The 26,739-nt window shown below is 38.7% G+C and overlaps 1 protein-coding gene and 1 pseudogene across 1 annotated transcript in view; both read left to right on the top strand.

The window, feature by feature from the left end:
* Positions 1-26,739, top strand: part of Slc9a7 (solute carrier family 9 member A7) — a 631,669-nt gene that overhangs the window by 89,587 nt on the left and 515,343 nt on the right. The window contains 9 exon segments of the mRNA XM_032889988.1: positions 2,029-2,105; positions 4,724-4,836; positions 13,292-13,397; positions 14,357-14,498; positions 16,801-16,906; positions 17,134-17,222; positions 17,325-17,438; positions 19,590-19,701; positions 20,350-20,503. Coding sequence (XP_032745879.1) covers positions 2,029-2,105; positions 4,724-4,836; positions 13,292-13,397; positions 14,357-14,498; positions 16,801-16,906; positions 17,134-17,222; positions 17,325-17,438; positions 19,590-19,701; positions 20,350-20,503 — 1,013 coding nt within the window.
* LOC116889558 lies at positions 22,495-22,607 on the top strand (annotated as a pseudogene).

Below are 26,739 nucleotides of genomic sequence, written 5' to 3'. Positions count from 1 at the left end.
CCTCGGGAATGTTCTGTTTGAGGATCTCTCATTACCACACAGTTTGTAAGTATGTTCCATTTCTCAAAATGTTCTCTTAAGCTATCATCTGTGGTTTCAAAGCTCAGACCAACAACAAATAGCTTCCTCAGCTGCTCTGGTTCCTTTGGATCGTGGCTCTCCTCTCCCCAGGGCAGCGACAGCCAGAGTCAGGCTGGGGGCAGCTGGGTGGCGGTTTTACCTCCATTTTGGGACTGGACTCTCCTCTTCCAACTCCAGTTCAATATCAGGAGTGTTCCTCTTTCTCGACATCCTCACCAGCATCTGTTGTCACGTGAGTTTTGATCTTAGCCATTCTGATTGGTGGATTCTCAGGGTTGTTTTGATTTGCATTTCGCTGATGACTAAAGATGTTGTTCATTTCTTTAGGTGTTTCTCAGCCATTTGATATTCTTCAGCTGTGAATTCTTTGTTTACCTCTGTACTCCATTTTTTAATAGGATTATTTGGCTCTCTGGAGTCTAACTTCTTGAGTTCTTTGTATATTTTGTATATTAGCCCTCTGTCAGATGTAGGATTATTAAAGATCTTTTCCCAATTTGTTGGTTGCTATTAGTGTTCCCTCATATAAGCCCTTAATGGAAGTTTAAAAAAATAATTATACCTTTTTTATTTTGGGTGCCTGTGTATGTGAATGCATACATTTCAGGATGTACAAGAAGTCAGAAGACAACTGGAGCAGGACAGGGTGGGGCCAATTCTCTCTTCTTGCAGTATAGGTCTTAGAAATGGAAGTCAGGTCATCAGGATTGGTGGCAAGTGCCATAAATAACCTACTAAATCATCTTATCAGCTTCTAAATGAAGGTTTTATTGGAATTGCCATTGTTAGTATTTTTGAAATCTGACACCCCTAAATATTGCTATATAAATAGAGTAGCATTAAAAAAGACTCAAGACAGAATCAAATATAATATGTTCATTATCTGTTCAGGCAACACCTTCATTTGGTGACTGTTGGCATGACATGCCCTTGAAAAAGTCTTCTGAGCAGTAAATGTTCTTTTGACATCTGATTCTCCAAGGAACAAACATTGTGGAAAGATGACAGGGTATTGGACTGTCTGAGGTACAGGGCAAAGGACAACTACAACCCTTTGCTTATATAGCCCACTGCCGGCTGTGACTGCTTTTCCTGATGTTGCTTAGTTGGCATACTGTATCTTTGCTATCTTTAAAAATGATGGCTAAAGTTTGGATGGTTCTTGTTTAATTAGGGTGTTTGGAGGATTTTATTTGTCTATTTTTATTAAGAAGTTCTGAATTTTAAATAGGAATTATTTTGAGTGTAACCATTCCACTATCAGAAGACCCCAGTGGACCTGATGACGTGTAAGATGTGAATGTATGTGCACATGTATTTGTTGTGTTCATTTCGAAGGTCACTTTTGAATATGCAGACCAATCAAAGGAACATTACATTCTCCCTCTGAATGATCTCTACATCCTAATATTGGTTCTATCTTTTTTACTATACAAGCATGAACTTCTTCAACTCACTACCATTATTACTTTTTCATTCCCATCTCTATCGTCCATCTTTTTCAGGCTCCAAAGAGTAAAACAGATGATATAAGGAGATATAATGAGATATCTTACGTTCTATAAGTATTTATTTAGGCATCTGTTTTCCACTATCAAATTAAATAGAATTCTTCTCAGAAGATACTTTCCCATTTATTTGTTTCAGACTTATACCTCTAATGATCTTCTAAGGTTTCACTAGAACTAGCAGGATCATGGAATAAGCTGATCTTTGTCCAGGCTCAAAAAAATAGTCTACTTATATACATGTATGCATATACATACATGTAATACAGCTTGATATCAGCCACAATTGTTTTATCTGAAGTTACTAGATGTACAAACAGTGTAGAATTCCAGGTTTTAGAGACTTTTAATGTGAGGTTTTGATTTGTATGTTTGATTTTTTTTTTTTGGCTTGCTGTTAAGAATTACTATAATCCCTAATTTGTTTTGTTTCATTCAGAGACACTTTTTCAGAAATCTTGGGTCGATTCTGGCCTATGCCTTTTTGGGAACTGCAGTTTCCTGTTTCATTATTGGGTAAGTAATTCTTTGTTGCATAACCAGTCTAACAAACTACCCAGAGGAGTGAGATTCATCAGCATTGGTATAAAGCAGTATCTTAATGCTGTGTGAGTACAGCAGTTTGGATAGAGAGTTATCCTGTCCAGTATGGTAGTTGTTAGCTACATGTGGGCATTAAATTTAAACTAAGAATAATTAAAATGAACTAAAATTACTAGATCATAATTTCTTATAGCATTGCCTGATAAAAGGAACCTGGCGTCTCTTACTGTAGGGCTGGAATAGGGACTTTACATGAAGATTGATCATCTTTTTATACCAAAGAGTAAGCAAATCCTCAAAAGACAGCAATAAAGCTACAAGGCATGCCATAGGAACCCAAAAGCCAACCTGGAAATTCTCACTATAGTCAGAGTCCATCAGTGGCTGGAACACAACAAAATTAATAGCTTACATTATCATATAGAGTATAAAATAAATATCACTGAGTCTATAGATAGAGAAAATACATGATTTGGTGAAGAAACAAATGAGAAGAGGCACATTTCATATTCCAAATTGTACATAAATGTTATGGATATATCCCCTTCAAAGAGGTAGAACTTAGTCCTACCAACTCCAGATCTTCATTTCAGCCTAGATTTGAGTGTGGGCTGTATGTTGTAGCTTCTTGTAAAGAATATGATACAGAAAGTATGGAAAGAAGAGAGTAGCTTACAAGGTAAGGACATGGAAGACATTGCAAATTGTGTTGTTATTATCTATCCTTGAGATTCACGGTGAGAAGGGCACTATTCCTCCCTGTTTATCTACCCCAAATACATCACCACCACTGTCTGGAGAAAAAGTCAGACAAAAAGCACTCTACAAACTTTCTGACCAGCATTGCTTAAAATTGCCAAGGTCATCAGAAACAAGCAGTGGCTGAGAAACTTTCAGAACCAAAACTTTCAGAGACCAGGAAATTTGATGACTAAATGCCATATAGGAATTTAGATGGGATCTTGCAGCAGAAAGGTGATATTAGGCTTTAAAAATGCACTAACAAATCTGAATGTAGGAAGAACTTTTAAAAATTAGTTGGAAAGCTGGAGATAAAGGCAAGGATCTGCTACTCTGGTAACAGATCACTTAAGAACACCAGGTTTCCCAGCATACATTGATGATGTATGAGGCTGCCAGAGGGAAATCTACCACTTAGATCAAGGATTTAGTAAAAAGAAATGGAGAAGGAAGTCTGCTTTCAGAAACTATTTGAAATGTATGAACATGCAAGACACCTTTGATAAGCAGCAAGTAGGATCTGTTCTGCAGAGCTGCCATGGACTGAAGTTGAACTGATTGGAGCAGTACCTGGCACACATTAAGCAAACATTAAATTCTTCTCATAGTTCCTCTCATAAGGATTCCATTCTGCACTGCAAACACTTCTTTCACCCCTAGCCTAGCCATTCCACTATTCTAGTCAGCAAAGACATAAAGGTAGACCGTGACAGGTTCCTTATCTTCACAAACCTCAATGAATGGTTGGCTATAGTATACAGTGTTAACAGTGTATTCTATGTTATTTTTATTCTTTTAACCCTTACAGCTGCTGTTGTTGCTGATGCACGCATGCATCATGCACACAGATACATACACACACGTATAATACATGGTAGAATATTTTTCAGCACTTATTGCTGTTTCTAGCTGTAATCTGTCACATAGAAGTTTGCTCAACAAGCTGAAATATTGAACATGGATTCTGCCCAATATAAGGATAGCTACAGTTAGCGTGCCTCACTAAAACAGAGCAAAAGGCCAGATATATCAGTGGGGACACTGGTCATCTACTAGGATATTTCAAGAGGGTTCTATCTCTACCTTCTTTGCACTACTTTTTGATGAAGATATCAGTAATATCATTCTCTTCAGCTTCACTTGGTCACCTAATTTCTATGACTCAAGATAAACTTTCTTGTATTTCTACATTTATCGTGATTTGTTATACATTATTTCAGGCTCTATCTTCAATTTTTCTCTATCACCTAGTTGCTTAAGATCTTTAACTTTATGACTCATCAAAGACCATACTTCACAGTTGCTACAGTTGATAATATGAACAACTTTTAAGAAACATTTTAAGAAATATTCAGGGGTTGGGAATGTAAGTCAGTTGATGTAGTTTACCTAACACGCACAAAGTCTTGGGTGGTGGTCGTGGTGGTTTACACCTGTAATTCCAGCACTTGACATGCAGAGGTAAGAGAAGCAGGAGTTCAGGGACATTCTTGAGTGGATTAGAATTTGAGGGTCATACTCTGCTACTTGGTAAGTCAAGACCCAAGTAGACAACATGTGACTCTGTCTCAGCCCCCACCTCCATGCACACACAAAAATCAACAATACCAAAAGAAATATTCAGATGCTTCTGTATGATGATAATAAGCTACAAACCAGTCCTTGGTGCCAAAGTCCTATTTACCTAGGTTCCTGGTAGGTGTCCAAACATGAAAGCAGCCTATTTTCCTGAATCTCTCTTAAAGTACAATGTTCTAATACTATGTTCTAATACTAGTACAATGCTCTAGTACTCTGTTTATACATGTGCAAGATTTTTTCCCTGACACTGTTTACCTACCATCTTACAGAAACCTTATGTATGGAGTGGTAAAACTCATGAAGATTGTGGGCCAGCTCTCTGATAAATTTTACTACACAGATTGTCTCTTCTTTGGAGCAATTATTTCTGCTACTGACCCAGGTAATTGGACATTCGGTTTGATCATTATGTTACTATAATATGTAAATCTTATTAGTTTCACAAGGGTCATTGACTTTTGTTTCAGTAGAAAGACTGTGGCATTAACATATAATGCAGGAATGCAATAGTAGTTAGATCTAAAAGACTTAGGCTTCTAAGAGAGGCATATGTTTACCTTCTTTGGTGGTTTGAATAAGATGTCCCCTATAGTCTCAGACACTTGAATATGTAGTTCCCACTTGGTGGTACTGTTTGGAAAATCCTAGGAGATGTGGCCTTGTTTGAGGAAGTACATCACTGAAGGTAGGTTTAAAATGGGAGCTTTCAGTTTGTTCTAGCCATCATATTTGGTATTTGCTACCTTTGGGGGAAGCTAATAATGGTGATGGACTCTTTATCATTCTGGAACCTTAAGCCCTAGTAAATCTTTCCTTCTATACATTGCTCTGGTTCTTTGTTTATTATAGCCATTGAAAAGAAGCTGTATCTCCTTACTGTTTTATTGTGGGGCGGGGGGATAGCATACAATGTAGCATCTTAATTTCTTTTTTTTTTGCTGTTATATATATATATATTTTTTTTTTGGTTCTTTTGTTCGGAGCTGGAGATCGAACCCAGGGCCTTGTGCTTCCTAGGCAAGCGCTGTACCACTGAGCTAAATCCCCAACCCCTGCTGTTATATTTTTATTATTTTATTTTTCCCCATCTTTATTAAATTATATTTCTTTTTTTTAATTAACTTGAGTATTTCTTTATTTTATTTTATTTTTTTTTATTAACTTGAGTATTTCTTATTTACATTTCGAATGTTATTCCCTTTCCCAGTTTCCTGGCAAACATCCCTCTAATCCCTCCCTCTCCCCTTCTTTGTGGGTGTCCCCCTCCCCACCTTCCCCCCATTGCCACCCTCCCCCCAACAATCTAGTTCACTGGGGGTTCAGTCTTAGCAGGACCAAGGGCTTCCCCTTCTACTGGTGATCTTACTAGGATATTCATTGCTACCTATGAGGTCAGAGCCCAGGGTCAGTCCATGTATAGTCTTTGGGTAGTGGCTTAGTCCCTGGAAGCTCTGGTTGCTTGGCATTGTTGTTCATAAGGGGTCTCGAGCCCCTTCAAGCTCTTCCAGTTCTTTCTCTGATTCCTTCAACGGGGGTCCTATTCTCAGTTCAGTGGTTTGCTGCTGGCATTCGCCTCTGTGTTGCTGTATTTTGGCTGTGTCTCTCAGGAGAGATCTACATCCGGTTCCTGTCGGCCTGCACTTCTTTGGTTCATCCATCTTATCTAGTTTGGTGGTTGTATATGTATGGACCACATGTGGGGCAGGCTCTGAATGGGTGTTCCTTCTGTCTCTGTTTTAATTGTATATGTATGGGCCACATGTGGGGCAGGCTCTGAATGGCTGTTCCTTCTGTCTCTGTTTTAATCTTTGCCTCTCTATTCCCTGCCAAGGATATTCTTGTTCCCCCTTTTAAAGAAGGAGTGAAGCATTCACGTTTTGATCATCCCTCTTGAGTTTCATGTGTTCTATGCATCTAGGGTAATTCAAGCATTTGGGCTAATAGCCACTTATCAATGAGTGCATACCATGTGTGTTTTTCTGTGATTGGGTTACCTCACACAGGATGATATTTTCTAGTTCATTCCATTTGCCTACGAATTTCATAAAGTCATTGTTTTTGATAGCTGAGTAATATTCCATTGTGTAGATGTACCACATTTTCTGTATCCATTCCTCTGTTGAAGGGCTTCAGGGTTCTTTTCAGCTTCTGGCTATTATAAATAAGGCTGCTATGAACATAGTGGAGCACGTGTCTTTTTTATATGTTGGGGCATCTTTTGGGTATATGCCCAAGAGAGGTATAGCTGGATCCTCAGGCAGTTCAATGTCCAATTTTCTGAGGAACCTCCAGACTGATTTCCAGAATGGTTGTACCAGTCTGCAATCCCACCAACAATGGAGGAGTGTTCCTCTTTCTCCACATCCTTGCCAGCATCTGCTGTCGCCTGAATTTGTTTTTATCTTAGCCATTCTGACTGGTGTGAGGTGGAATCTCAGGGTTGTTTTGATTTGCATTTCCCTGATGACTAAGGATGTTGAGGCATTCATGTTGACAGAAGCTCATACACTTCAAACAAGATCCTATTTTTTTTTTTGGTTCTTTTTTTCGGAGCTGGGGAAGAACCCAGGGCCTTGCGCTTCCTAGGCAAGCGCTCTACCACTGAGCTAAATCCCCATCCCCTTCAAACAAGATCTTAAACCCCCCTTCTATTATAATTATTTCCATAATGGCATCACATCTTGTGGTTGCTCTGATGTAATTGAAAGTACTCAAGCAAGTACAATCTCATGTTTTTGTGCATGTTAATTTTAATCTATAACCTAGGGGTAGCTAGGTTACATTTAAAATTCTCTAATTGAAGATTTTCATTGCAGGGATTATTAACTCTCCACAGACTCTAATCAGAAATAAACATTCCCAAAGTAGTTGCTATAAGTCTTCAAGTATTTTAATCGCAAATTAATATTACAGACTTTGTTAATTAGTCTAATAGATGTTAGAAATGATCTTTCATTGGTGATATGAGTAATATCCAAGTAATATGCATTAGGAATATATATTTTCTAGGAATTAGTGACCTTGCAGACTAGGGGAATAAGAATCCAGGGAGGCCAATAGTCTATAAATAGACTTTTAGAATATTCCTCTGGAACAAAGGTTCCAGAATGAACAAAAAATGTCTGGTTTTCAATGGCTTATGCTCTAAGATCAAGAATCGACAAATGGGACCTCATAAAACTACAAAGCTTCTGTAAATCAAAAGACACTTCTGTAAATCAAAATCTGTAACCAACAGATTGGGAAAAAATCTTTACCAACCCTAAATCTGATAGATGGCTAATATCCAAAATATAAAAAGAACTCAAGAAGTTAGAATCCATAGAGCCAAATAACCCTATTAGGAATAAGGTACAGAGCTAAACAAAATATTCTCCACTGAGGATTATCAAATGGCCAAAAAGCACCTAAAGAAATGAACCTCATTTTTTTAATAGTGTTATTTGTCTTCCTGCAGTCTAACGTCATGAGTTCTTTGTGAGGTAACCCAATCACAGAAAAACACACTTGGTATGCACTCATTAATAAGTGGATATTAGCCCAAAACCTCGAATTACCCAAGTTGCAATCCACAGACCACAGGAAGCCTGCCCTACATGTGGTGCATATATATATATATATCTCCACCAAAACTAGATAAGATTGATGAAGCTAAGAAGTGCATGCTGACAGGAGCCAGATATGTCTCCTGAGAGGCACACCCAGAGCATGTCAAAGACAGAAGCGAATGCTAGCAGCAAATCATTGACCTGAGCACAGCATCCCCGTTGGAGGAGTTAGAAAAAGGATTGAGGAAGCTGAACGGGTTTCCCATCCCATAAGAACAACAATATCAACAAATCAGAGACCCAGTGAGTAAACCATCATCTAAAGAGTACACATGGACAAACCCATTGCTCCAGCTGCATATGTAGCAGAGGATGGCCTTGTTAGGGCACCAGTAGGAGGGGAAGTCCTTGGTCTTGCCCAGTGCAGGGGAATGTCGGAGTTGGGATAGTAAGAGGGGTAGATGGGGTAGATGGTGGAGGGGTAAGGGATGAGGGCTTATGGACAGGAAACCGGGAAAGGGAATAACATTTGAAATGTAAATAAATCTATCTAATAAAAAATTTTTCAAAAAAAGAAAGAAAAAGGGGAAAAAACAAATAAAGTAAATAATAATATTCCAGCAGGAACAGTGAGGCTTGGATACATGAACAGCACCTCTGCAGAGGAAAAGAGGTGTGCTGATCATTTTGACTGTTAAATGAAATGCAGAAATTTCTCCCCAGTATTTATACACTAAAGTAAGGGTTCCCACTGGGAATAAATGTCATTAACAGATATGATGATATGTAGCTAAACTATGTTGCTTTATGGATTCTTCTATTTTCCACTCTTTATCTACTTCCTCCCCCTGTTTCACCCCCTATCACTAGATAGGAGGGAAACAAGGATAGAGAGGAGAGAGATACCTCTGAATCTAATGTCTTTCTTCTTGTTTCTTCTTTGCTTGTAGATGGTCTTTGCTACTTTGTGGATTCTTTTATTCCATGCCTTATCCCCCCAGTTTCACCCCTATCATTAGATAGAGAAAGAAGGATAGAGAGGAGAGAGAGAGAGAGAGAGAGAGAGAGAGAGAGAGAGAGAGAGAGAGAGAGATCTGTCTCATAATCAAATTTCTTTCTCCTTGTTTCTTCTCTGAGCACAACTAACAAACTGCAACCATGCCCTGAATAACCACCAACCATCATCCTTAGCCTATTGGGGGTCTAGTATTTATATACCCTCTGAAAAGTTCCAGAATTCAAAATGCCACACAATCACAGAAACAATGGCAAAACCAAGCATACCTCTCCTAGAGCATGAGGCAAATCATAGTTGGCTGCTATGAACAGTCTCAAGCAGCCACATATCCCCACACTTGGGATTAAAATGAAAACATAGTATTTCTGTATTTTTTCATTTTTTTATTAACTGAATATTTCTTATATACATTTTATATTATTCCCTTTCCCGGTTTCGGGCAAACATCCCCTCCCCTCCCTTCCTTATGGACTGACCCTGGACTCTGTATTTTTTTAAAGAAACCAGTATTCCAGAATTGTCACTACAGCAACATTTAAAACTGAGAGGGACTTTCAATGTTCAAATGTTATGTAGACCAGGTTGACCTCTAACCCACAGATGTCCACTCTCCCCTGCCTCTTAAGCACTGGGATTAAAGGCATGCAACACTACATACAACTAATAAAAATTTTTAAAAGAAATCCCCAGAAAATGTCAGTGGAGGAGGGATTGACTTATCCCCCAAAGAAGAACTGGTAGGACTATTGACTTTGATTGACATTAAAAGAAGAGGACAGGGCTGGAGAGACAGCTCAGAGGTTAAGAGCACTGACTGCTCTTCCAGAGGTCCTGAGTTCAATTCCCAGCAACCACATGGTGGCTCACAACCATCTGTAATGGGATCTGATGCCCTTTTCTGGTGTGTCAAAACAGCAACAGTGTGCTCACATACATAAAATAAATTAGAAAAAAAAAAGAAGAGGACAGATTAAATTCTAGTTGATGGGATGGGATAAATGATGTTAGTGGATCTCAGAAAGTATTGGGGAAGTTGATATATTTAACAGTTTTAGGTACAAACAGATTTATTAGTTGTTTGTAGTTGCTGTGATAAAATTCCATGGCCAAAGGTAATATAAGGTAGACAGAGTTTATTTTAGTGTACGGTTGTAGATTAATAGTGTCCATTAAGAATGGGGAATGCATAGCAGAGTAGCAGGAGCAGGAAGCTGTATAATCACATTTTCTTTCACATTTTTATTTATACACAGGAAGTGGGTAGAATAGGGAGAGGGAGAAGCAGACAATGGAAGTGAGACAAGCCTGTAAACCCTCAAAGCTTGCTGCCCTCAGTGACATACTTCTTTCAGCAAGGTTCCACCTCCTAAGGGTACCATAGCCTTCCCCAAACAGCACCACCAGCTCACTAAGAAGTATTTAAATACATGAGCCTATGGAGGACATTCTCATTTAAAGTGCTGCTCAGAAAAAGGAGCCCACACACTACCCATGATACACCTTAGTTAAATATAAGCAACACAATCAAGTTGAGGTTGAACAACATGTAAACATAAATAAAGATTGACCAAGCCAGCTCAGTAAGTCAACAGGTTCTCCAGGGCAGGAGTGAGGATTGAAAACAAAACAAAACAAAACAAAACAAAACAAAACAAAACAAAACAAAACAAAACAAAACAAAAAAAACCAATTAGACAACATTTAACATGACTCCAGCCAGTTCTGAGGCTGAAGCAGATATTTTATTATCCAATCTGCTTTTATACCACCTTAATTACATGCAGAATGATAAGATCAGGGTCAAGGAACAAGCAAGATCCTGTAAATACCTTTCTTGGGGCTATTCAGGATGACCAGGACAGAAGGACTGCCACATATGCTTCTGCTAAGCCTGCTCTGAGCATTAACTCAAATGCACATGTTCTTAATCAGGGCCTATTTCCTGAGTCCAGGCCCAAAGTCAGATTCCTGCTCTGAGCTTATTTCTTTTGTCCTGGTAATATCAAATTCCCACCAAGTGTCTAGAAGCAAGTGACCCCAAAAGGCTCTCTACAAAAAAATGAAGTTAACTTCTTGGATATGAAAGCTATGATAATGAGGTCAGACTAGGAAAATGGGGCCCTTTCAAGGGACCAGATTGCAAAAGATGCTAAGGGAAATTAAGAAAGTAATAGACAGCCTGGTGTGGTGGTACATGCTCTTATTCCAGCTCTTGGGAGACAGGTGCAGGTAGCCAGGTCTACATAGGGCAGGTAGTAGTGGCACCTTTAATCCTAGCACTCAGGAGGCAGAGACAGTCAGATCTCTGTGAGTTTGAGGCCAGGCCTGTCTACAGAGTGAGTTCCAGGACAGCCATTCCTGTTATACAAAAACAAACAAACAAACAAACAAACAAACAAACAAACAAACAAAAAACCAAAACCAAACAAACAAAAACCCCCAACGATTAACAAAAACAAAGCACTGTCTGAAAAGACAAAAGCAAACAAACAAGAAAATAAAAAATGATTGATAGGCATTACAAAAGAACTGTATGTCCCAGGCCTAGAAGATTGTCACACCAGAGAACTAAATCACGAGGCCCCTTAGAAAAGCTCACAGAAGGGGATGGAGGGGAAGCCTGGCAGGGGGAAGGAGATATTTTTTAAAGTTCATTTTCTTTAAAATGTGCAGAATAAAATGATAGTGTTAGAGGATGTGTATTTGGGAGACTAAGCTATAAAGAAAGAGAAAAAATTCATACAGTGGTTATTTTGATTGAAGGGGGGCTGGCAAATTCTTGAATTATTTGTTGGTAAGAAATTTGACTTGCTTTTACTTACTAAATGAAGCATTTGGTTTGGCGTTCTAATTCTGTAAGTAGTGGTGCTTTTAGCTATATATAGCTGAGAAACATGGCTGATGCTGGCTTAAACAAAAATAGATGTTTACCTTGAATCTTACCAGTGGCCTGGTACCACGACTTCTGTCCCAGCTGGGCATCTAGGCCCTTCAAGTTTCTATCATACTCCTTTGAGTTTCAGTGGTACCTTCATTGACTTGTGGAGGTAAGCTGGATGCTTGTGCCTGGCCTTCTTCTCTGTCCTCTTCCGCTGATGGGGGCCAGGGATATGGGTAACTGTCTTGAGGTACACAGGTCAGCTCCCATAGGAAAGCCATTATCTGGTCTCAAAACAACAGTAAAACACCAGCAGTAAGTCACAGTGTGTATGCTCTGGGAGTACGTGGAGGTGAACCCTTTCACAGGCCCATCAGGTCAAAAGTGATTTCATAATAACATCAATACTTTATCTGTCTTTTTTAGTCTCTTTTTACTGAGTGTACAGTGGGGTTTTCTAAAGGCTATGCAAGAATATGGTATTATCTGACCCTTAGATAAAGATACAACTATGAGAAGCATCTGCCTTCTGTTAATCTAACAGTTGGAAGGGATTTATAAAAATGTAGAACAATGCCTTCTTTTCGGGTTTTTATTTTTATAAAGTATGTTTTTTATTAAAATATTTCATGTTAGTGCATAAAAGATAATTGTTCTTTTAAATACACAGATACTTATTTTTCTGCTTTAGTCAATAAAATAAATATCACCACTGGGAATGTAAGTTTTAGAATATAAAGGAGTTTAGAGGTTAAAAGTTGGAGAACTATTGATCCAGAGAATAGTTGATTCTTGAATGCTACAGAAATATAAAAACTGAGAGAAGTGTAATTACAGACTGGGCATGGTGGTACATGTCTGTAGTCCCAACAATCAAGGGAGTGAGGCAGGAGGATTGTGAGTTCCAGGCCAACGTGGGCTATATAAGACACCCTTTCTTAGTTCTTTATCTGTTAACCAGCATAATTACAGCTAATCTGCATGGACAAAGCCTTAATCACAGTCTTCTCTGTTCCCTGACTTGATGCTGGGTTTTTACAAACATAGGGGTCAAAAAAATAGGATTTCTGTCTTTAAACATTTGCCAGCCCACTAAAGGAGCAAATCATATAAGTCCCCCCTCACTTCTATATACAGTGTTTTTGATGTATGGAGGGACTAGGGTAGGCAGCAGGGTACTCAGGTACAGGGATTGTCTGACTCAATGACCACATCAAACCTCATCTAGGTTTACCATTTCCCCTCCCATCAGGCAAATCATGTGTCTGACTCATTTGCTGACTACCAAGTCACCTTGCCCCACTTAATATATAAAATAGCCTCTATAAATCTGGATCAGTGGTTTAAGAGCAGAAATCAAAACTAATTTCTGTGCTTTGGGTGTACATTTCAGTGACTGTGCTAGCAATCTTTAATGAACTGCATGCAGATGTGGATCTCTATGCTCTTCTGTTCGGAGAGAGTGTCCTGAATGATGCGGTTGCCATTGTACTATCCTCGTAAGTAACCGTTTCTGTGGAGGAAGGGGCAGGGTAAAGTTTCTAGCTCTGTCCCTCAGCAGCATTGAGGATGCTGATGCCAGCATAGTATGGCAGCTGCAGCTTAAATTAAAAGCATTTTCTCTGGACAGTGCTTTGCAAACTATATGTTTATTGATATTTTCAGTCCCAGGGAGCCTCTTTATCCTCCAGGGATGCAGCTTAAGTCTGCCAGTGAATGCTTGAAGTCATGGAAGATACTGAGTCCTGTTTATGATATTCCCACATATACATGCATATATACAAACAAATATGTACCTATGATAAAGTTCAGCACATGAATTAGACAAGTGGAAGGTTAGCAATAACTAATAATAAAATAGAAAATTATAATAATGTGTTTTAATTTTTAAAAGTTATGCTTAATTATATTTTTTTCTTTTTACTTACATGTAACACTTTATGGATTCTCTTTGGCAGATCCAGAATTTCAACACCACTATTCTTTCTCCTTGGAAACATTATCAAATAAAATAAAGGTTGTTTGAGCATACGTGCTGCAGTTTGATAACCTCAATGCATTGTTTCTAAGGGACTAATAGTCAAGTTGCATATACCATGTGGATATATTAGACAGAGTCTAATTTATGTCATGGGCAGATTCAGTCAGATAGTTTGAGGTTTATCATGCTATTGAGAAGAGTATACAATTTAGAACTTATAAATAGTTTATTTCTGGAATTTCCTACTTGATATTCTTAGACTGAGGTGACCTTAGGCAATTAGAACCGTGGAAACTAAAATAGTGAAGGAGGGTGGGAACTGCTCAGTGTACCATGGTGTAAAACCAGTGTGGTCTTAAAAAATCTCTCTCTCTCTCTCTCTCTCTCTCTCTCTCTCTCTCTCTCTCTCTCTCTCTCTCTCTCTCTCTCCCTCCCTCCCTCCCTCCTTCCCTCCCTCCCTCCCTCTCTCCTCTACAGGTCTATTGTTGCTTACCAACCAGCAGGACTAAACACTCACGCATTTGATGCTGCTGCCTTTTTTAAATCAGTTGGCATTTTCCTAGGTATATTTAGTGGCTCTTTTACCATGGGAACTGTAACTGGTGTTGTTACTGCTCTAATATCCTTTTGAAAAAGTATGTTTTGGTCCCTGCCTTGCTACACACGTATATTAGGTTTGCAAAGAGAAAGTTCTTAGTTCCTGCTTTCAGATAAGAATCTTTGATGATTCTGTTGAGCTGTGGTACTACCTCAGATGGGTCATGCACAGTGAGCCTCTAAGTAAGAATCTGAGACAAACTCTGGGAAATTGGACTCTATGAGTTACAAAAAAGAGGTAGTGAAATAAGGGAGGAGTTTTGGGTGCATATGGTCAAAGTACATTGTTGGCATGTATGAAATTGTTAGAGAATAAGTAAAACAAATTCTGTCTGAAGAGAATGTAAGGAAGGAAGGAAAATACAATCAAGGAAATATAGAATATATCAAATAAAATTTTAAAGATGGGGAATTTAACTCTCTACTTTGTCCTTACCTCTGCTGCTTCTCCCCTTTTTAATAGCCCAGTTGAGATATCAATCGTAGGGGATGAAGAAATTGAGGAACCAAGAGGAGGCTTGTAAATCAGTGGCCACTGGTCGGACAGCACTATAGTTTTGGGATCCTGGTGCTATTTGTTGTTCAGGTGGCCATAACTAGCCTGGAGCCATTGGTGGGAATTACTGGACTTCCTACTGTGTGGTCCATTGGGAAAGGATGGTATAATATTTAGTTTCAAATAAGCAAACAAAAAGAGAAAAACATGGAAAGAGCTGGTAGTCCCTTTACATATGTGCTGAATCCTCTATCACAGTGCCCTCTTTGATTGGCATTACTAATGAGTGTAATACACACATCCATTTTACATGTAGCCAGTATAGATAACGTGGAATAGTTATTAGTGAACTTCCACTTATTTGGTTTTTGTCCTAGTCTTTGAGATATGTGTCTTTTTCTCTTTGTAAAATCTCAGCTATGCCTAACTAACTACATTTTAACTGTTGAGAAACCATAAGTAGCCAGTGGTTACTGTATCAGATAGTACAAATTAAGATAGGTTTCTTTATAGACCTGGTACTGAGGGTTTAATTGCTTAGTGAATGTTTTTGTGACTTGGTTTTATGTTGATGGTATACTGCATGGCAGTAGGAGGAGGAAGATCCCTGTTGTTCTTAAAGTAGAGCCCAGCACCTCGTTGCCATCTCAGAGGTTACAGCTTTCTTCTCTTTTGTCCCATACATGGATCAGGCCTTAATGATCCATGGAGATCAGAGCCTGAAGAGCCTGTCTTCCCAGGCCTGCCAAAGGCCTTCTCAGCTCTAAGAGAACTAACCTGTCAAGTCAAACCTGTAGCAAGAAATTTATTCATAGAATTATAGTAATTCATATACTATACAACCCACCCATTTAAAGTACACAATTGCATGTCTCTGAGTTCCTTATGTTGTTAATTTAAAAAACATAATAAATATGGCCTCAGTACACAATTTAAAGTTATTAAGTACAAGAGTCAGTAAGATGGCTTAATAGGTATGGGCTTTTGCCACCAAGCCTCTTGATCCTTGGAGTCCATGTGATGAAGGAAAACTACTTCCTATAAGATATCCACTTACCTTTACATGCTTGCTTAGTAAGCACATGTGTATCACACGTACACATGCACACATGTGAACATTTCCCACTATTAAATGCATTCATTGTGTTGTCTAGCCATTCCTGCTATCTGTTTCCAGAATGCAGTTTCTCATCTCAGACATACCCCCTGTGACAATTCAACAGGAACTCTACACTCCGGCTCTGGCCCAGGTAACCTGTATTCTACTGGAAGATTTCTTTAATTTGTGTGGTGGTGGAATGATCAAATATAGGACCTCTAACGTGATAGGCAAGTGATTACCATTCAGCTACAGTACCAGTCCCTGGAAAGATTAATTTTTAATTTATGTTATTTGAAAATCGAGCCAGGTGTGGTTGTGTTACCTTTAATCCCAGCACTTGGGAGGTAGAAGCCAGTGGATCTCTGTTAGTTTAAGGCCAACCTGATATGCACAGTGAGTTTCAGCCCGGTCAAGGCTACATAGAGAAACCCTGTCTCAGAAAAGAAGGAAGGAAATAAATATAAGTAAATAAATAAATAAATAAATACACATATACATACATATGTGGTCAGGGACAGGTGACCCAGTGGTGGAGTAGCAGCCTAGTATGTTCTGAGCTCTTAAGTTCTATCCCAACATTATAACATTTTAAAAAAGAGAGAAGACCCTCAAAGGAGGTATAGGGAATGACTGACCCTCAGAGAAGGGGCTCAGGCTAAAAGGATGGGGATCTTAAGTGTCCCTGCTGCCACTGCTCAGAGCTGTTGTCCTTAACCTTGTGCTGACGTGACCAAGTTTACTAAGCTGCACTGCTTCCCCCTGCTGGAGACAGCGCTTTTTTTCCTGATGTCCTGGAGCACATTTCTCCTGGCTGAAGCCTGTGGGTTTACAGGTAGGTTAGCTGCTGGGCTGTGGCAGGGTCTGTAAGAGAGGGAGGGAGAGAGGAAGAGGGGGAGGAACAGATAAAAGGAGGTAGGGAGGAAGGGAGGGAGGGAGGGAAGTAGGAGGGAAAGAGGTTGGGAGTTATGCAAGGCTCACATGCCATAAATTTTCATGTCAGTAGATTTTTTTCCCTTGTCTCTTCATTCACACTGATTTTTAGAAACTTTTTTTTGACAGGTGTTGTAGCTGTCCTTTTCTGTGGGATTACACAAGCTCACTACACATATAACAACCTGTCAGTAGAGTCTCGAAGTCGAAGCAAGCAGGTAAGAGTGGCCCTTGAGCCTGCTGGACTGCCAGGCAGCTGGACAGGAGGAGTGCAGCCAGGAGTGCAGTGTTCACAGCCTCCCCTTTCCTTCTCCATGCAGCTTTTTGAGGTGTTACACTTCCTGGCTGAGAACTTCATCTTCTCCTACATGGGCCTGGCTCTGTTCACCTTCCAGAAGCACGTTTTCAGCCCCATTTTCATCATCGGAGCTTTTGTATCCTTTTCCTATTCCACATTGTAGACAGAAGTGACCTCTGCTGGGAAAGGCTTGCAATCACTAAGAGGATTACTGACTCTGATTTGAATGGGTCACTGAGTCAGTTCTAGTTCAGTATATTTGCAGTTGAGCAGGGGGTGGGGCATGGGGAACTTCCTAAAGCTGAATATATTTGATTTCAAGGCCTAGCTTTTTTCTGGCATTTTCTGTTTTAAGCTAGTGTTTGCTGGGCAATCATTTGTTTTGTAGAGAGCTCTGTCCTGATTAGATCTAAAAGTCAATAACCATGTCAGTCCCCAGAATTACTGTCATGTCAACTGTAACAGAATCAGTTCCCTGATTCAAGTGACTAGAAGGCTCCACTCGTCTTGCTCTCAGCTGCGGATTCTAGCTTCGGTAGCCCTAGCCCATGTTGCCCTTGTGTATGTGTAGACAGTGACCAGGCTTTCAGCTAAGCTGCCCTGCTCCTTAGATTATGCTGGGAGAGACTTCTTTGTTTTTCTAGAACAGGAAGGGAGGTTTGGAAGGAGAAAGAGAGAAGGAAAAAAGAACAGATAAAAAACTGATAAGATTGGAAGACAAGAAGAAGGAAGAAGAAAGAATAGAGAGGAGAAGAAAAGATAAAATAAAACACCTAGTTCTTTGACTTCAACCCTTGGGATTGTAGTGTTTGGAAAGTGGGACACTTTGGGTGCTTGGGTTAGAGATGGAGGATGTAGTACCCAGCAGTGGCTCAGCAGCTGAGGGCTTTGCTCACGTGGTCTTAGATACTATTGTACTATTGCCACTGGTGTAACTTTTCTGGGGCTGGATTTTTAAGATCTGTTCCTATTGCATTTTTTTTCCTTTTCAAGGCCTCATGGGAATCCTTAACTCTTTTAAAAGAATGTTTTCTCTTCCGGGATTTTGGTTTCATATGCAAGAGTGTAGTAGGGCTGCCCCTCCTTAGCTGCTAGATAGTGACAGTGCCAGAATCCTAGTTAGGATCTCACTGAGTGGCTTCACACATTCACGAAGAAATAGCTTAATTTCCGTGGGATTAGTTTTTCTTCACTAAGACTTGGCATGTGTTCTGATTTGTATTTCCTCTATGGCATCCTGGAAGAGATAGTGGGAGGAGGGCCTTGTTTACAGATCAGGGCCTGTTGGCTGGGTTAGCCACATCCTCTGGGAATCTGAAAAGGCTCTGACCATTTGAGGATTTTTCCTTCACCTCTGAGCTAGAATGTGCTTTACAAGCATTACCCATTTCCTTTTGTTAAAAACAAAATCAAACAAGGAAAGGAAGAAAGAAAAAACAAAGAGGCAGAAAAACACTTTACACTTTACCCTGGAGGAAGAAGATAGTTTGGCCCTGGCTTCTGTCTGAAACAGCTGTGGCTCCTGCAGCTGGTGCATTGCTGGACGGAAGCTCTCTGTTTGCTGGCTCCTGCCTGAGTTTCCTTCTCTGACCAGGGGATTGTACAGTTCTCTCTGTTGGGTGCTGTTTAAACTTGGCAAGGAAAAAATGACCGGTTTCCCTGAATTCTTTGCTTTTCACAGTAGAACTCCTTTTTCCTATTCATCCTTTTCTATGTTTTCGCTCCCAAAGGGCAGTAATGCTACATAGGCAGAGAACTCTCTCTGCGTTAATTTGTATGAGTGAATGTCTCTTTGTGGTAAGAATACAAGTTTCCTCACTTTGAATTTTCCGGTGCTCCCTGGGCCTTGAACCCTGATGTTTACTTGCAAATGAAGCTTGTTGCTTCTTTCCTAGCAAACTTCCTACAGTTCCAATCTAGACTTACTTTTCCCTTGTCATTCTCTTTCCAATAGAGCCCAGCATAGTATGTGCTTAGTTTACTCTGTGTTCCTGCTATGATACTTTAGATCATTTCTGGGCTCATTTTTCCAGAAACTAAGGAGTCTGTCAATACCAGTTCATTTTAGTTCAAAAGTTATGATGTGTTTATAAGCTTGAAATTAATGAACTAAGAAGTGGGAAAGTTGAGCAAATGACTCCCATTTTGTTGCTGAGAGATTGTTTCAGGGGGAATCAAGATATTCTGGCTTCTTTGGGCAGCTGCTAAAATTTTATGGTCAATCGGAGTGTTTTGAAGTGTGCTATTCTGGAAATGTGTTGGCTCCTTAACCTCACCTGGTGGTCAGGTTGCTATCTTCCTGGGTAGGGCTGCACATATCTACCCACTCTCCTTCTTCCTCAACTTGGGCAGAAGGCATAAGATTGGCTGGAATTTTCAACACATGATGATGTTTTCAGGTAAATATATATATGCATGTATATGGTATTATATATATACACATGTATATTATATACCCATGTATATATAAAGAAAGTAAATTTTATTTAGCAAACAGTGATATGATTAAAGTATAATCAACTGGACTTGGTAGCACATATCTGTAATCACACACTAGAAAGGGGGAGGTAAAAGGATCAGGAGTTCAAACATGCTTAGGTAGATATTGAATTTGAGTTCAGCCTGTGCTATATAAGATCCTATCTCAAAAACCCTGTTTTAGGTCAACCTGTCTTTTCACTATTCTGTGAGGTACCCCCTTCTTTGCTAAGAAAAATACCACCCTGTTTTCCACAAGTATGCATTTGACATATCCATACTTAGCCAGCATTTCTGTTGACTGGGTGGTATTTAGATAGAAGACTTAACTTGTTACTATGCATGTTTCTTTTGCTTTTAGCTCATTAGCAAGAGAACCATTTAAATAGTAATTCTAGAATGTGCTGTTTTAAGAAGACCATATGCTAAGGTGATTCTCCCCTGGGTTTGACATCCTAGACCCCAAAGCATGTGGCTAGAGTCTTTACTCCCAAAGGTGGCAGTGAATTTTGAGGAGTTGTTGCCATGTCCCCACATCATCTGAAGACCTTTTTGTTTGGTTCCCACAGGCCTGAGAGGAGCGATGGCATTTGCACTGGCCATTCGTGACACAGCATCCTATTCCCGCCAGATGATGTTCACAACCACGCTGCTCATTGTCTTCTTCACTGTGTGGGTCATTGGTGGAGGCACGACACCCATGTTGTCATGGCTCAATATAAGGTCAGTTTAGAACCAAGTCAGTTTTGTGTCTGAAGGTGTCAGTTGCCACTGTTCTTGAGAATGTTCAATGTGCCATGCATGATGGACTTGTGAAAGGTTTTCATTCTTTTGGTTTAAGCAATGTGTGTGTTTGGGAGTGTATTCTTTTCATTAAAATTTGGAGTATGGAGATTTTACAGGATACAAAATGTCATGAAATTCTCAAAGTGAAAAAGTTAAAATAGTACAAAAAGGAAATTAGGATGAGTTGGCTCTGACCAGGGCAATGACTTTTGTGGAAGAGTTCAAAGTCTTAAAACTACAGAAAAAGGGAACAGACCTGTAGCTCTGGTGATGTTTCCCTGTCTCTGAGATGGAAGCTGGGCCCAGAAGTAGAAGCTCCTTAGCCAGAAATTAAAAGACTCAGGTAGAGGTTTTTCTTTCTTAGGGATTTGTATACCATGCCTCTCCTTGCTTCTGGGTGAAAGAAAGAAGAGATAGTAATTTCTATGTAATCCTCATTTGTCGTAGTCTCATGACATCTTTTGTGTGTGGTCTGTAGCTTAGAACGATGTTGACCAGAGTTTCCTTTTTTTTTCTCTTGACCTCCTGCCTCTACTTCCTAAGCATTGAGATTACATACCCAAATTCAGGAACTTTATTTTATAAAGGGTGTTTGACTTCCCTAACTGTGATCTACAGTACCGTATCGTCAAAAGGGCACTGATTTGAAACAGGAGTTCTGAGACCCACAGCCCAACAATGACTGATCTCTGATCCCTCGTGTCTTTGAGCTCCAGTTTTCCTCAACATGAAACGAAGCCTTATGCTTAGAGTACTTCCAGGGTCCTCCATATCCAAGTGTTAAACTCTGCCTCTGCATTATGTGTTGCTGAACAAACTCTGGCCACTTGCTGTAGTTTCATGTTTGTACAGGGTGACTATGACCCATCAACCAGGCACTTGGGTAATGTAGATGCCTGAAGAGTCACTCTCTAAAGAGCCACAAGGTGGTGGTATATCTTTCTCTGTTGGTCTTCAATTTGTTTTCCCTCCTCTGCCAAAGACAGTTGAAATTCCTTCACACTTCAGAGGAGAAAAACAGGATTTGAGAGAATAGCCCTTTCTTCCAGAGGTGGAAGGGATTGGTGACAGTAGGCAGGAATTCCTGGGTTTGGCTCCTGCCAGTTGTGCATTTTTGGGGTAGTATGTCTCAGCTTGCAAATCAAGGCGAGCTTCTTGGTGACAATCAGGATCATCACTAATGCTTGTTTTGCATGTGCCATTTGCATCCCCATGCTTATATGTTAAGATGGTTCTCACAACATAGTGGAGAGAATACAATCTATTTTGAGAAATGAGACACAAAACAACAACTTTACCCTAGGTGAGTCTTGAGAGGATGAGACAGGAAGTTGTGCCATGGCTTGTACACAGTGCTGTCCATCTGTGAAAAGGGTTGTGGTGCTAAAAATTGCTTTCCTCATAACATTTGGGGTGTTTAGAATTTCAACTTCCTTGCTTTAATACTAAGGGTTGGATTAAGAAATACAGTCCATCTTTGGGAATATAAACCTGAAGAAAGAAAATGTACTTATGTAGCTTTCAACTTGAGACATCAGATGGTACTGTCTTTGTTCTTTGTAGCAGCATGAGGACAAGACAGGCGATTGACCTTGTGTACCCTGCATGACCCCGAGAGTCTTTGCCTTCAGTGACCTGTGAAGTAACTTTATGCGAGATTTCAGATTTTTGGAGTAGGGGTGCTCATCTTGTACAGAGAATTGTTAGATAGGTAATAAACAATTTTGTAATTTCCTGAGACACTCTGATATTTATATTCATCATGGGATTTTGAAATTATTGAATAATACTATATAGCTATATGAATAATACTATATAATATGAATAATAACTATGTTGGATAATACTATATAGATATAATATATATATATATATATATATATATATATATATATATTTCATGAGGAGTTTTTGAAAACTTTGAAGTTATCGCTTCTCGGCCTTTTGGCTAAGATCAAGTGAAAACTTTGAAGTCTATTATAATTAATTTCTCATATCATTCATAAGACTTGTTTTTATGTATTTAGGAAATACTCACATTTGTGTTTGATTTTTATATGAGTAATTTAAAGTAGTTCCCTAAACTGTATAAAAGTTTCAGGCTCCTCAGGAATTATCTGGTCAGTTCCCTGACTTTTCATGACCTGATTAAATTATAAGTTCTTCACTTTATTTTTCAACCCCAAAACATTTGTTACAAACAGAACCGAATGATTTTTCACGGAGAATGGAGAGTTGTCTTTTGGAACTTTGTTACCTTTTCAAAAAGTGGGCCATTAAAACAGTTCTTCTACCTAGAGCTAAGTCTGACAGGTACATGATGGCTCAACTATGCAAGGAGCTGGTAAGAAGTGAGCAATGCTGTTGAGCAGAAAACCCATAGTTCCTATCATACTTCTATTCTGCTTTTTAAAATATGTTTTACTTTTTGATCCCTTCTCCATATAATTTTGTCATATCAACCATAGATAACATACAGGCATAAAAATCAGTCTTTGGGGCATGGGTGATCAAAATTTGCTATTGTATGTGTTTTAGAAAAGATTCAATTTCACTGTTATTCATTGGTAATGTTATGTGAGGTTTTTGAAATTATCTAATTTGAGGAAACATCTCTCAGGTATCTTTCATATGTGAGCCAGAATATTTCAGAGCATGAAAACTATGCAGCATAATTTTTTATTCTGAAATAACTATAGAAGTGAGAGTTCAGGGTATGCTTTATGCATGTTTCCTGTGGTCACATGTTATATAGCTAGTTGTACCATATCACAACCAGGAGCTGAACGGGTCCATGTGTGTGGTTTGATACTATTTTCTTATATCTAGGTTTTTGGAAGCACCACTGTGTTCAAGGTATAGGATTGTTCCAACATAGAGATATCCTTAGCTCCATCCTTTATGTCACACTCACCTCCTACCATTCCTTAACTCCAGCAACCTCTAATTTGGTCTCTGTCTCCATAATTTTCTCATTTTGATAATTATAGAACTCAAATTATTTAGTAAATGATCTTTTTAGATTGACTTTTCCTCTTATTCACCATAATACCTTTGAGACCCACATAGGTCATTATATATGTCAAAATTTCTTCCTTTCTATTTCTGGATAATACTCCTGACATGAATGTATCAGGGTCTGTTTAACTGTTCATACCTTGAAGGACATTTTGTTAGTTTCTAGTTTACGATTATTATAAATAAAGCAACTGTGAACATTTTTTAGTAAGTTTTTATATCAATATGGGCATTCATATATCTATGATACAGGTTCCAGAACATGACTGACAGATAAGATACTAAATGAGTAAGTTTCTAAGGAACTGCCAAACAGTTTTGCAGAGTAACTGTACCATTTACATTGCTACTAATGGCACGTGAGGCTCTGGTTTCCTCATATCCTCACCAGTATTCTCTCTAGTAGTTCTGATAGGTGTGTGGTGCTATCGCATCTCCTTTGTAGCTAATAATGTTGAATATCTCTTCATCTGCTTGTCTATTGCTCCCATCTTTTCTCTCACGACTAGCTCTTCAAGTTTTTTGTTTGCTTTATAATTGAAGTAGTAGTAGTTTTTGTTGAGTTTTGAAATGTTTTTTATTCTAGATACTAGTGTTTTGTAAGATAGCATGGTTTGTAAATTTTTTTGCACTTTCTCGTAGCTTATATTGAAGTCTTGGTAGAGTCTTTCACAGAGAAGAAGTCATAATGCTGAAGAATTGTAATCTGTATTTTTGTATCATATCTTTGGTGCCATGCCTAAAAAATTCACCAAGTTCTCTTGAAACTTCTTTGTTATTTCCTTAAACACTTTTAGTTTTATGTCTTACACTTAAGTCTATGAGCTGCTTTTGGTTAATGTTAGTATGAGATGGAAGGTTGTGTTTTATTTGTCTGTGGCTATCCAATTGTTCTACTGTGATATAATAAAAAGACTGTGGCTCTACATAAAAACTATACATGGACTGACCCTGGGCTCCAACCTCATAGGTAGCAATGAATATCCTAGTAAGAGCACCAGTGGAAGGGGGAAGCCCTTGGTCCTGCTAAGACTGAACCCCAGTGAACTAGATTGTTGGGGGGGAGGGTGGCAATGGGGGAGGATGGGGAGGAACACCCATAAAGAAGGGGGGGGATGTTTGCCTGGAAACCGGGAAAGGGAATAACACTCGAAATGTATATAAGAAATATTCAAGTTAATAAAAAAAAAAAAAGACTGTGGCTTTCCATTGAAATACTTTTGCTCATTTGTCAGAAATAAGTTGTCCATTTACCTGGTGATCACAACATTCTCTTGTGGTTCATTGATTTATGTATCTGATTTTCAAAAAGTGATAGCTATAGTTACACAATATGCTTTGGCATTCAGCAGACAGTTTGCTTCCACCACTACCTCCTCATTTTCTTTTTTCAAAATTGTAGACATTTTAGTTTTATTTCATATAAATTTTAGAAAAAGTCTTTCTGTAGCTAGACATGCTTATAATTCCAACAATTAGGAGGCTGATGCAGGAATTCAGGGCTAGCCTAAGAGATATACACAGAGAGAGGTATACAAAGCCTCAATAAAAGGAATAAAAGAGAAGTAAATAAAATCTTGTTCTGCTTTCAATAGGAATTGTATTTTGCATATTATCAATTGGGGTCAGTAGCATCTTCCTCATGTGTCCTCCAATTATTTCGTGTCTCTATTTTAACCTTCTTTGGTTTCTTTTTTGTTCTTGTTGTTGTTTTTTTTTCTTTGTTTTTTTTTATATTAGTACTTTGTAGTTTTTAGCATAAAAAATGCTATGCAAGTTTTATTAGATTTATATCCTGCCACCTACACCCAGCTCATTTCTTTTTTAGTTCTAGGAGGTGTTTGGTGTGTGTGTCTCTCTCTCTCTCTCTCTCTCTCTGTGTGTGTGTGTGTGTGTGTGTGTGTGTGTGTGTGTGTGTATAGTCTCTAGGATTTTCTATATTGATATAAATTTCTGAATTATTTGCATAACTATGCAAAGTGAAATAGTTTTATTTTGTTCTTTTCAACCAATGTGCCTTTGACTTTCTTTTCATTTATTATTGCTCTGGTTGACTTTCAGTCCTATGTTTAATAAAAGTACTGTTAGTAGATGTTGTCACACAGCTCTTAACAGTAAGAGAGACATATTTACTTTTATCATTGGGTATCATCATAGCTTGTACAGTTTTTATAGCTATTGATCATCAGATTGAATATTTTAGTTAGTTTATTTTTTAATTTTTTGAAAGTTACATTTTATTTATTTGGGGGCAGAGAACACATACCATTGTATACATGTGGAGACCAGGTGACCGTTTTTTTGGGAGTCAGTTCTTTTCTTCTACCATGTATACCTTGGGGAAGGAACTCAGGTCATCTTGCTTGGCAAGAAATGCTTTTATCCATTGAGCCACCTTGCTGGTCCTCATGTTTATTTTTAACAAAATTATTTTGAGATCAGAGAGTGTGATCATACACTTTTTCTTATTTAGCTCTTTGGTAGATTGCAGTGACCAATTCTCAAATTCTGAACTGATCTAGCTTTTCTGAAATAAACCCTACTTGGTTATGGTATATTATTTGAATACTGCTTAACTCTATGAGCAAATGCTTGCTTAATTTTTCTGTGTTCCTGGGGTATGGTTTATAGTTCTCCTTTTTGCAATATTTGTCTGGTTTAGGTAATTAGGGTAATGTGGCCCCAAACATAAATTGGGATATGTACTCTACTCTTCTTTATATATTTAGTATTAGTTATTTCCTTTTACTTTTTGGTAGAATTCTCCAATGAAACTTTCTAGGTCATAAGATTTCTTTTTCAGAAATCTTTAAACTATGTTATTTAATGAAACTGTTTAGATTATATATTTCATATTAAGTGAACTCTGATACTTTATGAAATTGCTCAGTTTGATCTATTTGTCAAGTTAATGTTATTCATAGTGTACTAACTAGTTTTATGTCAACTTAATACAGACTAAAATCATCTGAGAAGAGGGAACCTGTGTTAAGCAAATGTCTCCATAAGATTAGGCTGTAAGCAAGCCTATGGGTCATTTTCTTAACTAGTGATTGATGGGGAAGGGCTCAGTCCATTGTGGACAGTGTGATCACTGGGCTAGTGGTCCTGGATTCTATAAGAAAGCAAGAGAACAAACAGGGGAAGCAAGCTAA

The sequence above is a fragment of the Rattus rattus genome, chromosome X, assembly GCF_011064425.1.
Source record: "Rattus rattus isolate New Zealand chromosome X, Rrattus_CSIRO_v1, whole genome shotgun sequence".
NCBI lineage: Eukaryota > Metazoa > Chordata > Mammalia > Rodentia > Muridae > Rattus > Rattus rattus.
Note: the sequence above shows the minus strand (reverse complement) of the source record. Positions and strands in the feature narration are given on the sequence as shown.